At 41.5% G+C, this 15,661-nt stretch overlaps 1 protein-coding gene across 1 annotated transcript in view; it reads left to right on the forward strand.

Moving 5' to 3' along the window:
* Window positions 1-12,482, forward strand: part of PTPN12 (protein tyrosine phosphatase non-receptor type 12) — a 53,013-nt gene extending 40,531 nt beyond the window's left edge. Inside the window, exons 13-15 of the mRNA XM_066591997.1 lie at window positions 4,176-5,110; window positions 9,186-9,278; window positions 11,687-12,482. Of these exons, the coding sequence (XP_066448094.1) occupies window positions 4,176-5,110; window positions 9,186-9,278; window positions 11,687-11,736 (1,078 nt within the window). The 3' untranslated portion in view covers window positions 11,737-12,482. The remainder of the gene's footprint in view (window positions 1-4,175; window positions 5,111-9,185; window positions 9,279-11,686) is intronic.
* Window positions 12,483-15,661: the final 3,179 nt, after the last annotated feature.

The following is a 15,661-nucleotide window of genomic DNA, read 5'->3' on the forward strand; positions in this document are numbered from 1 at the left end:
AAGTGAAGTGTTGTCTATTTCTGGCCTAAGTGCTGCATTCCTCAGGCTTGGCACCAAAGCTGTTTGATGTTTAAACCTCACGCTCTTTAGACTTGAGGGTTTTTCTTTGGGCGTTTGCCAGGAACCTTCCAAAGTCGCATTGAATTCAGTTCTTTGTACCAAATTACATTTGTACTTGCATTGCTGCTGTCGGTTTTCCAGCAAGGCTTGATCATGTACTGTTTCAGAATATTTGAAGTGTGGCTCCACTTTTGAAAAGATGACTAACAGGCATATAAATCCACTTTGTTAGCAAGTGCTTTTGCCAACAAAACGGCAGTTGTAGTTTGTTGCTAGGAAGCAACATAAAGAATCTTAATGCCGTGTGGGAATTCGCTGGAAAAGTGGAGGTGAAGATTAAAACAGTCCTCGTTAAAAATGCAAACCAATCTGTAGGCATCGTGTCATAGAGCAGGAGGAGCTGAGCCGGTGGGTTAGATGTAGTCTTATGGGGAAAGATTCTGTATACGCCTAGTTTCATATGCCGATTTCTTGGAGGAAGGGGAACCCGAGGTGTTGGGGAAGTGCTGTTTTTATGCAGGTTTCTTTTTAGCCAAAGCCCGAAATAGATTGAGCAGGAAGGAGAAGAATAACTCAACTCATTATTTATGTTTCTTCATATCTTTGGAATCTACTTTAGCTTTGGTTCAAAAGAACTGCCACAAATACTGGCTTTTCGCAGATTGTTTTTTTTAATTTTTTTTCCTTTTTTTTGGGAGGGGGGGACACAATATTATGGACACAAAAAAACCTAGCTGAAATATGATGTGCCACAGGCCTAACTTGTAATTTTATTAACTTTTAAATCTGTTCATTCTTCACTGGGCAGTCCTATTGGTGATTAACAGCCATCTCTCTATGCTCACTTGTAGGGAAGAGCTGTCAATCACTTAATTGCATCACCCACTGGATTCCTAAACCCAAAATGAGCAGAGGTTTACCTGAAAAGGTTATTCTGGAATAAAACTACAGCTTAGCTCCTAGTGCTGCCTTCAGATTGCACTGTACTTTCAATGAGACTTCTCCTCCGGGTCCTGTAACGAACAGCCGAGGACCCAACTTGCTCCTGCTTGATTGCAGCAGCTTTAATCCTGCGCCGTACTTCTGCTATTGGCCGGGATAAAAGCCCAGGACCAAGCGCCGTAAACCTACTATACTTAAAGGGTTAACTTTGAAACATGGTAACCTATTGATAAGATCACATATTACCAGTGGACATTGTTTTATGTATTTAAAATCTGAATGTCATTGTTGCCTGTTGGCTCTTCTCGGCAGCTGACGATGGGTGCGTAAACCTCTGTAGGCATCTACGCATCCATCTTCAGCTGATGAAGCAGACGGTCAGCAATGACAGCCAAAGGAGCTTCTGCCCCTTCATTTCAGCGATCAGTGGTCTTGGTACCCAGACTCCCTCCAATCAAAACTTTTGACATATCACTCATCAACTGTATTTTAAAAGTGCGGTTACTCATTAACATGCACATTTATCAACTGCTCTTGTGGAGGGATGTGCAACGAAGTCTGGACACCTCTGTAAACACAAGATCATTGGGTGATTAGGTAATGTTTATGGGTGTCCATTTACGAATGCACGCATTAAAAGATCCCATTTAAACTTGTTTTATTAAGAATAACAGAACATATCAAATTCTCTTGCTTGGTGACGACATGGTTCAAGTCTACAAATCAGTTATAATTATACAATTAACAATATACACTGTATAACATAGTGTATTTGGAAAGCTAGTTCGCAGAGTTCAGGATATTATCACACCTGTGAAGAGCTAAATGGCACCTGACTGGGTCAAAAACCTCATTTGGTCCACCAACTGCTAAAATGTGTGTGTCTTGTGATTGATTGAGCCACACTAAAATGACCAGATGTTACAGAATTTATCTGGACACTTTCTATTTTAATATACTTTTTTTTTTATATTGGAGAATAGAATTCACTAGATTACATCATTGGGAAAGCGTCTGGGGTCTCCTATCCATCCAGCGCCATGCTACAGCTTTATAGGCCAGAAGACGCACCTCACAAAGATATGCAGATATGGAATTGTCACCGCTGTTCATCCAGTATACCTAGCAGACATTCAGTGAGATTTGGTGGAAGCGGTACCCCCAATAGTTGCCCCAGGAAGTCTGTAACCTCCGTCCAGAAGGAGTATGCCATTGGGACAGCTCCACATCAAATGGTTAAAGTTAGCGTTGGGTGTCTGACAGCGATGGCATTGTGTGTGTGTTAGGGGTTCTATTCATCTTAACGAGTCTGCTTGGTGTCCCGTAACATTGATGTATAATGTGTAGTTGTATCAGTTTGTTGTAAGCTGCTGAAGTGTAGGAGGACATTGCGGTACTCCACTACCCTTCAGAGAGCGAGGGGATTATTTCTCACCATTTGTCCAAGACATCCAGCCCCATGTATGAAATCTTAGCTTGAATGAGGTGCGTATATATCTGCGAGATTAACCCCCCTAGGTCCCTGCGTGCGCAAAACTCTATTAATGGATAGGTGGAAAGGGACTGATGTGGCTCTGGGAATTGGGCGTTGAGCTCATGTCTTAGTTGGAGATAGCTGTAAAAGTTGGTACTAGGGATCTGGTAAAGCTGCTGCAGCTGCTCGACGGAGGCCAAAACTCCATTAGAGTACACCTGCTCTGAGGAGTACCTCCAAGATCTCTCCAGAAGTGCATGTTTGGGAAGTTCAGCAAGTGTTGTGGGAGTGCTCTATTACCCTGGGGGTTTCCAGGCCAGTGCCTTCATACCTAGTAACCTGTTCACACATCTGCCCGACTCGAGCGGCCAATCTGTATATTGGGAGCAGCAGTCTAGTATGCAGGTCTGTTTTTTTCCAGTACAATCCAGAGGGAAGTCTCAGATAAGAAAGGCCTCAAATGATGATTGGCATTTGGGAGGTCTGAATCAGAAAGCCAGTGATGAATGTACCTAATTTGGCCAGCCAGTACAGTTTGCAGTCTGGTAGGGCCATATCTGCCAAATCTCCTGGGCGCTGTAAGGTTGCCAAACGGAGTTTCGCTCTGGCCGTTCCCCCAGATGGAGGTTGATAGTGCTTTATTAAACTTTTGTGGTACCATGTGTTCCACGCAGTACAGCAATTTGGGGAGGGTTATCTTTTAGATGAGATTGATTTGGCCTGCTACAAATAAGGGCGATGATAAAAGATCCCTTTTAAGTTGAACTATCAGGCTGCTTCCTAATGGTCCTTTTCCACTGAAATTACTTGTTGGTTGTACAAAACTGAACGATAATCATTCAGTGTAAACGTTGCCGTGATGGACCAAAGATCGCCCGAATGAGCAAAATGATAAAAGTATAAAAATCCAAAAAATATATAGCTGAAACCCCGCCAATCCGCGATGGTCAATGAGCAGATGATTTTTGCCAGAATTCTTTCATTCTCCTCAAAATCATTTGGCTGGTGGATGAGGTCTTATCATAACATACAAACCCAGCCTTACACATTGAAAGTGTCCTGACTGTAAGGGCTCTTTGCGTACGGGCGTATGCATACAGCTCAGTCTCCCGCAGCATTGTACCAATTACAGCCCATACACTCTGCTGGCACCATATGACACCGCGCATGCTTGGGAATGACACAATCCCGGACATGCACTTTTGGTTTTCTCCAGCGTGGGGATGCTTATTGAAACGCTGCCCATAACCAATGTATGCCTATGGACAGCGTTTCCTATGCAGACCATACAAGGGCTACGGATGATAAGCAGAGAAGTAGAGCATGCTTCGATTTATTTCCTCTGTACAGTGTCCACATGCAGGTGTGCATGGAACAGTGAAAGTCCATTGACTTTCATTGCCTCCATTCACCATGAGGAATGCACAGGATATGTGTGTGCGTAATAAGCCATGACAATACGCCTGTGTGAATGAGCGATAAGGGACACAGGGATTGGATGGTATTAATGCTAGTGGCACACCTTACTGACAAATGTGTGTATTTGGTGCTTTGTGTAGTGGATTGTTTTCCTATGATTTTATGTTCTGTATGTAGATTGACAAGTGAAACTCCTTTAAATATTCACTACAAATAAGTATACAGCTGACAATATGGTCTATAAAGACAATGGATGAACACACTTTGTTTCCTCTTGCAGTTGCCTTGTAGAAGGGGATGTCAAGGAAGAAATCTTGCAACCACCAGAGCCTCATCCTGTGCCACCAATTCTTACCCCCTCTCCTCCTTCTGCTTACCCAACTGTGACTACAGTGTGGCAGGACAGTGACCGTTACCATCCAAAACCTGTCCTGCACGTAGTATCCTCAGAAAATACAACAGACATGAATGAGAACTATAACAAAACGGGTGATGGCATGGAAAAAGGAGAAGGGACTGTTGAGAAGAAGCTAGAACGTAAACTAAGCATTGAAATAAAGAAAGTACCTCTTCAAGAAAGCCCAAAAAGTTTTGAGACCACTACAGGTCTGCAACGGGGACTTGGCTTTAAAGTAAAATCTGCTTCATCTTATGCAATTGACCAATTGCCTAAAACTCAAGTGTCTAGTTCATTGGATTCCCTGTCATTAATATCATCTAATCCTTGTGTTGACTGTAGAAGTTCAAGATCTACTATATCTTTAGAAGATGTACCACTGGAGAAAAGCTCTCATCCCGCAACAAGACCTGACCATCTTCCACTAGATAAAGGACTTTCAATACCTGCTCCTCTGGCGAACGAGCATACGGAGTGTAAAAAGTCTTCCTCTGCTGATAAACATTTAGATGTGTGTCTTTCTGATAGCATGACTTTACTAAATAGCAATGTTCTGACTTCCCAAGAAGGGAGTCATGTTGACCTCAACAACACTCCTGCAATTCAGGCACCCTTATGTTTTACTAACCCTCTTCACTCTGACGACTCCGACACCGAGGAAAAACCCTCGTATGGGTCCACGGAGAAGAACTTGTGTAATATATCAACCACAAGTGCCACTGTTTCTGCAGCACCAGAAAACCTATCAACTAGAAAAGTATTGCCCATGTCAATTGCCAGGCATGATTCTTCTATGAAGCGCGCATGTTCGGAAAAAGGTAAACCGTAAATAGATCATCTCTGTTGTGTCCGTTGTAATAGGTCTGAACATCCTGCGTGTTAAACCTTCAATTTTTCAGTTCTTTGAAAGATTATCTTTGCGTGTAAATGGGCCTTAAGCTATGCATGTAGTAGTGTTGATAAGGCGATTGCTGTATTGCTACATACTAGTATACTGCCCTGGTACTTTCTACAATCCTCTTTTTGAAGTTTTCCTGCACAGTATTAGCCCTTTCCAATCCGATTTTGTATCCTGGTTTTCCTAGGGGGCTTTTTTTCTGCCGTTCTAGAACAGTGCTATCTGCTGGCTAAAGCCAGTACTGCATGAGGTGACACATTGGATAGGCTCCGACAGCAGAGAGACTGGCAATATACAGTAAGAGAACCCCGGCAGATGTCTTCCAACATCGGAGCTGTACAGCCTTAAACCATAATGTCTTCAGACGTCAGACAGTGGATTGGAAAGGGTTAAAATTAGGCAAATGGTATCTGGATTTTCTCCGCAGAGCTGCGCCAGGCATGCACTCTGGATTACTTGGGCTGGCATATTTTCTATCCTGTGATGAAATCCCATGCATGCCAATGGGATCCAATGCAATCTAATGACCACCTTTACTGGCACTCACTTCATGTGCTCCATGCGCTTTCTCTGCCATCATTAGCAGACTCACCTGACATCAGACGCTGAGCTACATGTGCTTAAGAGGCTGGGCAGGGTCAGGTGACCCTGTGAGTAATGGCCGAAAAAGCGTGTGCGTGTTTGGCCCATGAAGTGAGCGCAAGTAGAGGTAGACATTAGTGCACAGGTACGGGCATCTTTTGACACAGCACCTGCGTGAGATTTCATCAGAGGATAGGAAATTAATGTCTGTCCAGCAAAACCGGGGGCCGTGCTTGGTGCAGCTGTGTGAAGAATATCTGACCTAAGAAAATCAAAATCTTTTAATTGTACAACATGGGAAAACTTCAAATGAGGATTTTAAAGGTAGCCATCCCCATAACCATATGTAGTAATATGGTAATCTTATTAACACCATGCATAAATTCGGTTGCATTAAAGAAACCTGCTGACATTACTGCCATCTAATAGTGTTTAACTTTTTTCTTCTCAACACATTTTAGATTGTTGGGCAACTTTTTTAACCTGTTAAGGCCCAGGAATGACTTGTATCAGGGCTTATTTTTGGCAGGATTAGGTATTTTTTAATAGTTCTACCATATAGTATACTGACAAACTCTTAACAATGAAGTGGGGGTGAAATAGAAATAAAACACAATTGCACCATTATTTTTTTGGGTTTCTTTTCATGGTTTTCGAAAATGACATGCTAAGTTTATTCAGTAGGGCAGTACAAATGTGGCAATACCAAATTTATGCAATTTCTTTAATGTATTTCTTCTGAAAATTAAAAACCTCTTCAATAAAAAAATAAATACATTTTTATCTCCATATTCTGAGACATGGGAAATATGAACTCCTGATTTTGGCTTTAAAACACTGAGCAGATCTGCTGTGCGTGAGTAAGGCCTTGGCTTTATGGGGCGCCCCCTTTAGTGTCAGCAGCAGTGCAGACCAGGCGTAGTGGTGCGAGAGTCATTGTTAGTGTTTATTCTCCTGACACATTATTGATTTTCCCTGAATGATTCAATTAGATAGGAACTTATGTAAAGGCCCATTTAGACACAAGGATTATCGCTCAAAAGATGTCTTTTGAGCGATAATCGTTGTGTCATATACATCGCAAGATGATTGTTTAATCGTTGAGCGATCACCTTGCGCTCCAAAGGATGCAGAAAACAAGCGGGGCCGCTTGTTTTTTGCATCCAGCTGTTCCCCGCTCCGAGCGCCCGGGTGTTATACAGCCGAGCGCTCTGAGCGGAGGATGCAGAAGACAAGCGGGACTGTCCCCGCTTGCCTTCTGCATCCAGCTGTTCCCCTGCTTGGAGCACCCAGCTGTTATACAGCCGAGCGCTCAGAGTGGTGGATGCAGAAGACAGGCTGTATCCTGCTGTGAATCCCTGATGAGGCTGATCACTGATCTTTCAGCATGCTGAAGGACAACAATGAGCGACGGGATACCGAAAACTGCACGATGTCAGTGCAGTTAGACACAATGATTATCACTCAAAAGATGGCTTTGAGCGATAATCGTGTCTAAATGGGCCTTTAATGTACTTTATGTATTAACCACTTATGGATGTGGCTTTTTTTCCCCCATTTCCTGTTTTCCCTCCACTCCCTTAAAAAGGTAAAAAAAAATCTCATTTCTTTTATTTATCCATCATTGTAGCTGTATGAAAGGGATTTTGCAGGACGAGTTGTATTTTTCAATGGTACTATTTAATGTACTCTTCGGTAGAAAATAAAATTCTGTTCTGCCGCCATCTTCTGATAGCCATACATTTTTATTTTCCCAGCGACATAGCTGTGCGATAGCTCATTTTTTGCAGGATATCATGTAGTTTCTATTGGTACCATTCTGGAGTACGTATCACTTTTTGAGCGCTTCTTATTACTTTTTTCCCCCCTTTTTTTTCTTGGAGACAGGTTGACTAAAAATTCTGTATTTTTTTAATTTAATTTCTGACTATGTACACCATGCGAGGTAAATAATGCATTACTTTTATTGACAAAGATACCAAATATCGTTGGGTTCTATTTAAAAAAAAAAAATTTCTATTCTAAATATGGCAAAATGTGTTTTGTAGTTTTTTAAGGGAAAAAAAAAAAACCTTTTTAGTTTTTTTTTTTTTTTTTTTAGGGAACAAGAACTTGCGACGATTTGATTGCTCCTGCAGTATGATGTAATACCTTTGTAGTACATTGCCTGTCAGATCGCAGTGTATTCTATCAAACCACGTCACAGGTGTGGCTTGATAGACCTCAAGACTGCCATTGCAGTTTGCCTTTCAGAAGGCAACTGGTCAGAACCCCCCGCCCAATCGCTGATCAGGGCATTTAAATGCCGCTGTCAGACTTGACATAGGCATTTAAAGGATTAACAGTTGTGATCAGCAGTGGTGCTGATCGGAGCCCTTGTGGGCGGATGTTGGCTATAAGAAACAGCCATCACCCGTATTGTATGGAGCAGGTTCAATCCCCCTCCATGCAAACCCCGAACCTCCAGGACGTAAGTGTACGTCCTGAAGCGTTAAGGGGTTAAACTACTTTACCACATATAAACTCTGTATTGATCTTTGCCTTCACAGACTAGACCAATAATAAAATCCAATATTTATTTAGATACGTTTAAAAAAAACATATGGCACAGTAAGGGCACACCTAACACACAACAACACAAAACAAAAGTGTATTCAAAACTACGCCTATAGAAGACACCAAAGTGATCTCTATGTAATAGGCCTGAATTTTGGCCCAGATCTCTCTCGTTTGAGTTATTATTAGGACCACTGAGTGCGGCTTGATAGGCGGAGGTAAATTCTGGCACATTGCCCCATAGGTTGCGATAAAGAATGTAGCATGGGTCATAGATTATTGATCGTAGCCTCCTACTAATATCGTGACCTATTTTCTCATATGCATTTTTGTAACTTCATCCATACTTCAGGTTCTTATGTGTGTGTAACTTCGTGCGTATTTCAAGTTCTTGTATGTATGTATGACTTCAGCGCATTTCCCCATGGATTATACGGATCATCAGGAAGTGTTGAAGCATGAAATACCATACACTCATTCTGATATCTGAGACTCGTAGAGGCTGGTCTTCACTGACAATCAGCACGAAGATACTATGGTCACCAATGCATTGTTATGCATAGTGAGATATTCTAATGCCCCCCCTTCCCCACCCATATTAAATGATTTTTTTTTCTGGTAGGTCCTTTAAAAGTAGGGATGGGAATACATCTGCATACAGACGTGTGTGTGTGTGTGTGTGTGTGTGTGTGTGTGTGTGTGTGTGTGTGTGTGTGTGTGTGTGTGTGTGTGTGTGTGGAGAATTATTGGCAAAGGAATTACTGTAGGAAAGTGCAGACAAGAGGAGCTATTCTGTACATGATGGAATACTGAAATAAGTTTTTTACGTACATCTCACTGATATTTTTGCGTTGCAGGTCATCCGTCTGAAAGGAGTCCAGAGGCTGTACAGGAACAAATGGGTATAAAAGAATTACAACTGATCGAGCCGCAGAGCTGTGCAGCTGATGGTATGCAACACCGCTAGAGTAAAAGTGATCCGTCTACCATATGTCTTTTGACGGCAGCCGCTAAGGAGCAATATTCTGATGCTCCCTCTTTTTAAGGCGGCTACATCGGAAGCCGTTCTAGGTAAAACTGGTGCTCCGCTATTGGATAACAGCCTGGCGCCTGCTCAAACGGGGGACCGGAGAAGGCTCTGATTCCCACAGTTTAACCCTATGTAAATCGTTGACAAAGGGAGGGGACTCTTTCTCACCCATTGGACATCTGCGATGTGATCTCCATGGGTTGCTGTGGCACCTGAAGGCTTGAATATGACCTCCCGGTCTGCCAGCTATGGTGACCTATAAGGCTTAATTTTTTTGGTGGGCTTCATAGGCTTTCTAATGCACTGCTATACTGAAGTATAATAGTGTAATAGATGAATGATAAAACATGGTGATATTCAAGTCCGCTATTGGGACAAAAATAAAAAAAAAAGAAAAAGATAAAAATGTTAACGCCCCACCTTTACTATGTCAAAAAAAAACACGTGGTATTGCTGCATGTGTAATGACCCTGAGAAAAAAAGTTAGTACATTTATCCCGCACGGTGCAATCATGAAAAATTCATATAAAAAACATGGAGAAAATGGCTCATATTGCCTCTCGCCTTACAAAAAACAGAATAAGGAGTGATCAAAACGTTGCATGGATCAACAAATCGTACCATTACAAAATACAACTCCTCCCACAAAAAAAGCTTTTACACAGCACTGTTGACAAAAAAGAAAAATATTAGAGGTCTTTGAATGCAGCAATAAAAAAAATATTGATATAATTGATATAATATTGATGGGCTCGTCTGGCCTGTAGAATTTAACATATTTATACTGCAAGCTGAAGGGCATTAAAAATGAAAAAACATGCCAGAAATGGCAGATTTTGTTAATCTAACCTCTAGAAAAAAAAATGGCATAAAAAGCAATAAAAAATATTTTATATGTTCCAAAAATTGGCTGAATGAAAAAACAGGCCCAAATTGAGCTCCATCGATGGAAAAATAAAAATACTATGGCTCTTTAAATGCAGCAACACAAAGGAAATTTAATTGAAAAAGTGCATTTTTTTTTGTCTTTTGTGTACAAAAATGGCAAACCCAAAAACCTGTAAACTTTGTATCGCTGGGATCGTGCGGACTCAGAGAAGAATATATCATTACTTATTTTGCACACTGAAAGCCGTAGAAATGAAATACAAGAAACAAATGGCAGATTATTTTTTTCCCCCAATTCCACAAAAAAAAAACTTATACAATACATTATATGTACCCAAAAATGATGCCATTAGAAATAATACAATTTTTGTCCTGTAAAAAACAAGCTCTTGTATGGCTATGTGAACGGAGAAATTAAAAAGTTTTGGCTCTGGTACTGCAATGATGGAAAAAGCTGAAAAATTAGTTGGTCTTTAAATTTGCAAACAAGCTTTGTCATTAATGGGTTAAAGCATCCTACAGATGGCAGCTGTTAACACTTTAAATCCTGCTTAGTATCCTGCTGGAGAGTTGCCCAGCAGTGGGGCAGGAGGAATACCCCGCTGCTTACAGCAGGACATTAAAAACGTGCTGCCCAGAAACGCATTTTAAATGTCCCATTGCAAATTCCTGTTAGTCCCTGTGCGGTTAAGGGAACTCTTGGAGTCCCCTCATCCCCGCGGGGACTAACAGGAGTTTACAGCGGGACATTTAAAATGTGCTTCTGGGCAGCACGTTTTTAATGTCCTGCTGTAAGCAGCGGGATATTCCCTCGGTCGGCAGAAATCTTCCTGCACAGGAGTTTCCATAGACTCCTGCTCCCATAAAAGTTAATGGAAACTCCTGTGCGGCTGGCACCAAAGATAGGTCAGGTCCTACCTTTTCTCGCAGCACGGACCTTGGACGCAGGTGTTGTAGCCACGCATGTCCTATCTTTGATTGGTGCGAGTATTTAGCTCGTCTAAAATTCCTTCATGTGAACGCTTCTATAGTTCTTATACTGAATACAGCATAGTTGATCAAACTGTCGCAAGGGGTTTAGCACTGCTAAATAGAATTTTGACCCATTACAGACGCATGCTCCTTTTGGGTTTTAGGACATGGCAAGTTTGCTTGTGTGTCAGCACGCCTATACCCACCCCACCACCACCATATTACCACCTTCCGAGAGCCTATAGCTTTTTAATTATTTTTCTTGATACAGAACGGGCTGCCATCAAAGCACTTTTTCAAGAAGTCAAAAGCAACGTAGTTAACCTCGCCAGTAAGTGCTTGATAAAGAAATCTGAGAGGCTAGAAAGTGAATGAATGGTTTGGACAACAGCCCCTTGGGACCTAATTCTGCATGTAAAACCACAACTTTTCCAACTAATGAAAATATATTTTTTTCTCTATTTCCAGGTTTCAGCGAAAACTCCGGATCAGGGAACTCGCCATCACAGTGCACATGATGACTTCCAAGCTTGTGAGGAGGAGCGAGAGTAATCTTTGCCTTTTCAATGGACAGTAATTGAGCCTGCAGATGGAGAAGCATAAAATGCTTCTCATAAGTTCCAAGACAGTACCATAAAAAGTGCCACTACTAGGACAGTATTCCATGCCCATCACATTTACTCTACGTAGGTTTGCCTGCACAATGGTACATTCTACTGTACAATTCCATATCTATATGATATCTTACATATTTAAGATGGTTGATTCCAATGTCAGTGCTAAGTGTTTCTTTGCTGGGACCATATACCTGCCTTATCTAACACTTTGGTTTAAAACAAAAGTATTACATATGATTTGGTAACTTAATGTATTACAGTACTGCCTTAATGTCTTTTAACCCTGTTACACGCTGCTTGTAGATCTGTTAATATAGTCAGACTTTTATGATAGTTTACAGACTACTTTTTTGCTAACTTTTGATTAAATTGTATGCATTTTCTATTTGTACAGGGCAAGCAGGTATATATTTGACGAAATTGCAGTCATAAAATATTAACAGAAGATGTAAGAATTCTCAGCATGGTATTAACCTGTTCTTTATACAGAATGTAAATTATTGGCCCTGATGTTTTAGTTCCTTTTTTTTTTTTAATCACTAGCTGGATAAAAGACCAGCATTGCAGGTTAACCAATAAGATTGTAATACAGTTTGTAAATTGTAAGCTAAAGGTTATTTTTATAATATACATTGTTTCATTGTCAACTCATTTTGTCTTGTTTGATTTGGGGTAATGAAGCCAAAACTGAAGTGTGTTTATGAATATTTATACCATTGCCACATGTTCTGACACGCTGATTTACCTCGAAGCTCATTTAAGCTATGTGTTGTGCGTGCCTGTTTCAATCTGTTCAGTTCTATGCAGAAAATATACTACCAGTATGGGTGAAGATACAGTGTGTTGCATAATGGGTATAAGCTGGACCCATATACAGAATTGGGCCGCCTTCACACGGGTGAGAAAATCGCACGAGGTTTGTGCTATTCAAGAGACACACAATGGGGTCATACACATGAATGATTGTCGCGCAGTCTAAATGCAGGTTGTCCTGTTTAGCGGCACCCTTAAGGCCCATTTGCACACAACGATTATCACTCAAAATTAATTTAAACCAATCATTGCGTGTAAACGCGAAGCCATTGTGCACAATTTTGTTTACTTGTCGTTTATCACTGAGTTTCAGTCTGCATAAAAATAGGTGTTGAGTTTAAATGGCAGTCATTCAGTCTTTTAAACAACTTGAGGAGAGGGGTGATTGGTTGCCGTGCTAAACACAATGACTACTTTACTTATGAGGCAGACAATGGCTTTTCTTCGCACTAACTTAAAAACCTCCTGGCCAGAGATTCCTCGCATAAACACAAGGCTACCTGAGCAAAAATATACAGTGCTTGCATAGATAATGAGGGAAAGGATTTCAAGTGATTATCTTTACGTGTAAACGCTCAGCATTTCAAAGCAAAAAAAGTCGTTTATTTGTGTGTTCGGTTCAAACGACAATGGTTGAGTGTAAATAGGGCATTACGCCAAGTTCATACAGGACCGTGTGCTGCTTTTTATTTAGTTTGCAAAAGCCACGAGTGGATTCTAAAGGAATAAAAGTAGAAATGAACTAACACCTTTTTGTATCCACTGCTTTGTAGATCTGGATAAAAATAAAACTTCTATTAGTATCAGAAGCGGTTGTCTAGCGATCCCTAGGGAAAGGCATTCTCTAACAATCATTTTCTACTGTAGATATAGAACAGGCTTTTCTTCCTTTAAAAGGATAGGAAATCAAATGTGACTTGGAGGGTTGTAAACTCGGTGCAGACATTAGTGTTCATATGAAGTGTTCTTTCATTAGAAACCTTTCAAGTGAGGGAAGTGATCTAGCGGCAACAAAATGGTTCATATGCTGAAGAACACTAGAGCAGATTTCTTTCCTAAACCATTGTGATCTAATATTTCCATGTATGAATAGGTCTGAAAGGTTTGCAGAAAATTCCCCTTTCTGGAAATATTTATAAAATCTTCTCAGGGGTTTCTGAACATTTTGCGCCGCTGTAGCCAGGACAGTAGTCACACTTCAGATGTGTTCAGATCAAATCCAAATTGCATAATTACAAACTAATATTCCTCATACAAATATATTTTCTGAAAGTAGACTACCTACTGATTGCAGTAGAGTTGCTGACATCCAGGTCCGCCTTTATAACTGTGACACACAGGAACTACAGTGTGTCCCCAAAAACAAGACACTGTCTTTTATTATTCTTTTTTCCCCAAAAGAGGCACTGACTTATTTTTGGGGGGAGGGTCTTATACTCACCTGGCCCGCAGCATCTGAGTCCCTCGCGCTGCTCTACGACACTGCGGCAGGCTGTGGTGTCCTCAGCGTTAACACAGCATATTCTATCTGGTGACTGGGCTTTGACTACTCCGCCTCCAGCAAGCAAGTGCTGTGATTGGATCCCGAGCACCAATCGGAGCTGGCGCTCGACAAACCAATCGCAGCCGTTCAGTAATGTCATTCACTGAATGATTGAATTTTCATGCAAGTTTTGCTGATGTAGACAGAAAAAAAACTTTTCAGCCAGCACACTACTAACAGTAAGGGTGCCTACCCACTTGCGATTTTTTTTCCTGTGATGTTTTGTGTTTTTTCTCAAGAGCAATTAGTATAGAATGTGTTCTTGTCCATCTGTGTTTTTTTTTCCGTTTCGTGGGGTTTTTTCACATACTAACTCAGTTGCATATGTCTCCTTATTTTTCTCTTAATGCACCCATGATTGTCAATGGAGGGCTGCAAAAAACGCCGCGTTTTTTACGCGCGAAAATCGGCAACGCAAGTGGGTAGGCGCCCTAATGTATCTGTCCAAGATCCATGGTTTGTGCAGGGAAGAGGAGGAAAGCCACTTAAGCCTTGGCATCAATGAACACGCAGTCAGTAGGGATTTGCAGCACGGACTTGTGTAAAAGTGAATTCTTTAATACATTTCAAAATCGAGAGTGCAGGTGCCTACATATTAACCCTTTCCCACTATAGGACGTACAGTAACGTCTTGTAGGGTCAGGGTACGTATGAAAAGAGATCGCGGGGCGACCTCTCTTCATACAGCGCGGCCACTGGCTGTTTATTACAGCTGAAACCCGTGGGCAGTAGTTGCAATCAGCCGCACGGCTGATCGGTGCTATTAAACCTTCCAATGCCGCTATCAATTCTGACAGCAGCATTTAAATCACCCGAATGATGAGATCACAGGGTGCCGTGTGGGTGTCATGGCACTTGGGGCCTTCTGAAAGGCCCCAGGCCTGTTTTAGCAGACTGCCTGTCAAGCTGTTCCCGTGGGGTGGCTTGATAGACTGTCTGCCCAATAGCAGTATGATGTAATGCTGTGGCATTGCATCATGCTGCATCAGCGATTAAAGCATCGCAAGTTGTTGTCCCCTAGGCTGAAAATAAAAGTTAAATTCAGAAGAATGAAGTTGTACTACATTTTAAATAAAGTAGTAAAAGGGAAAGAAAAAAACCTTTTGCCATATTTACAGTAAAAGCTAATAAAACCAGAATACATATTTGGTATCGCTGCGTCTGTAAAAGTGCGATCTATAAAAGTAACACGTTATTTACCCTGCATGGAATGTCGTAGGAAAGAAAATAGGACGCCAGAAATGAACTTTTTTTCCGGCGTCATCCTGACGGCAGACATGGAGGTTGCACCTTGACCTTGTAGGGACAGGAAGCAAGAGACTTCAAAAGGCTCCTCCTGTCTCCCATTCACCAGTGCTTCCTGTCCCTACAGGGACATGCAAGAGGTGCTCCCTCCAGGGAGCTACAGGATAACACCGGGATTGACGGTCCATGGGGCCGCTTCCCCTCTCACCTTCTTCCAAAAGGAAT

This window comes from Eleutherodactylus coqui, chromosome 2, assembly GCF_035609145.1.
Source record: "Eleutherodactylus coqui strain aEleCoq1 chromosome 2, aEleCoq1.hap1, whole genome shotgun sequence".
Taxonomy (NCBI): Eukaryota; Metazoa; Chordata; class Amphibia; order Anura; family Eleutherodactylidae; genus Eleutherodactylus; species Eleutherodactylus coqui.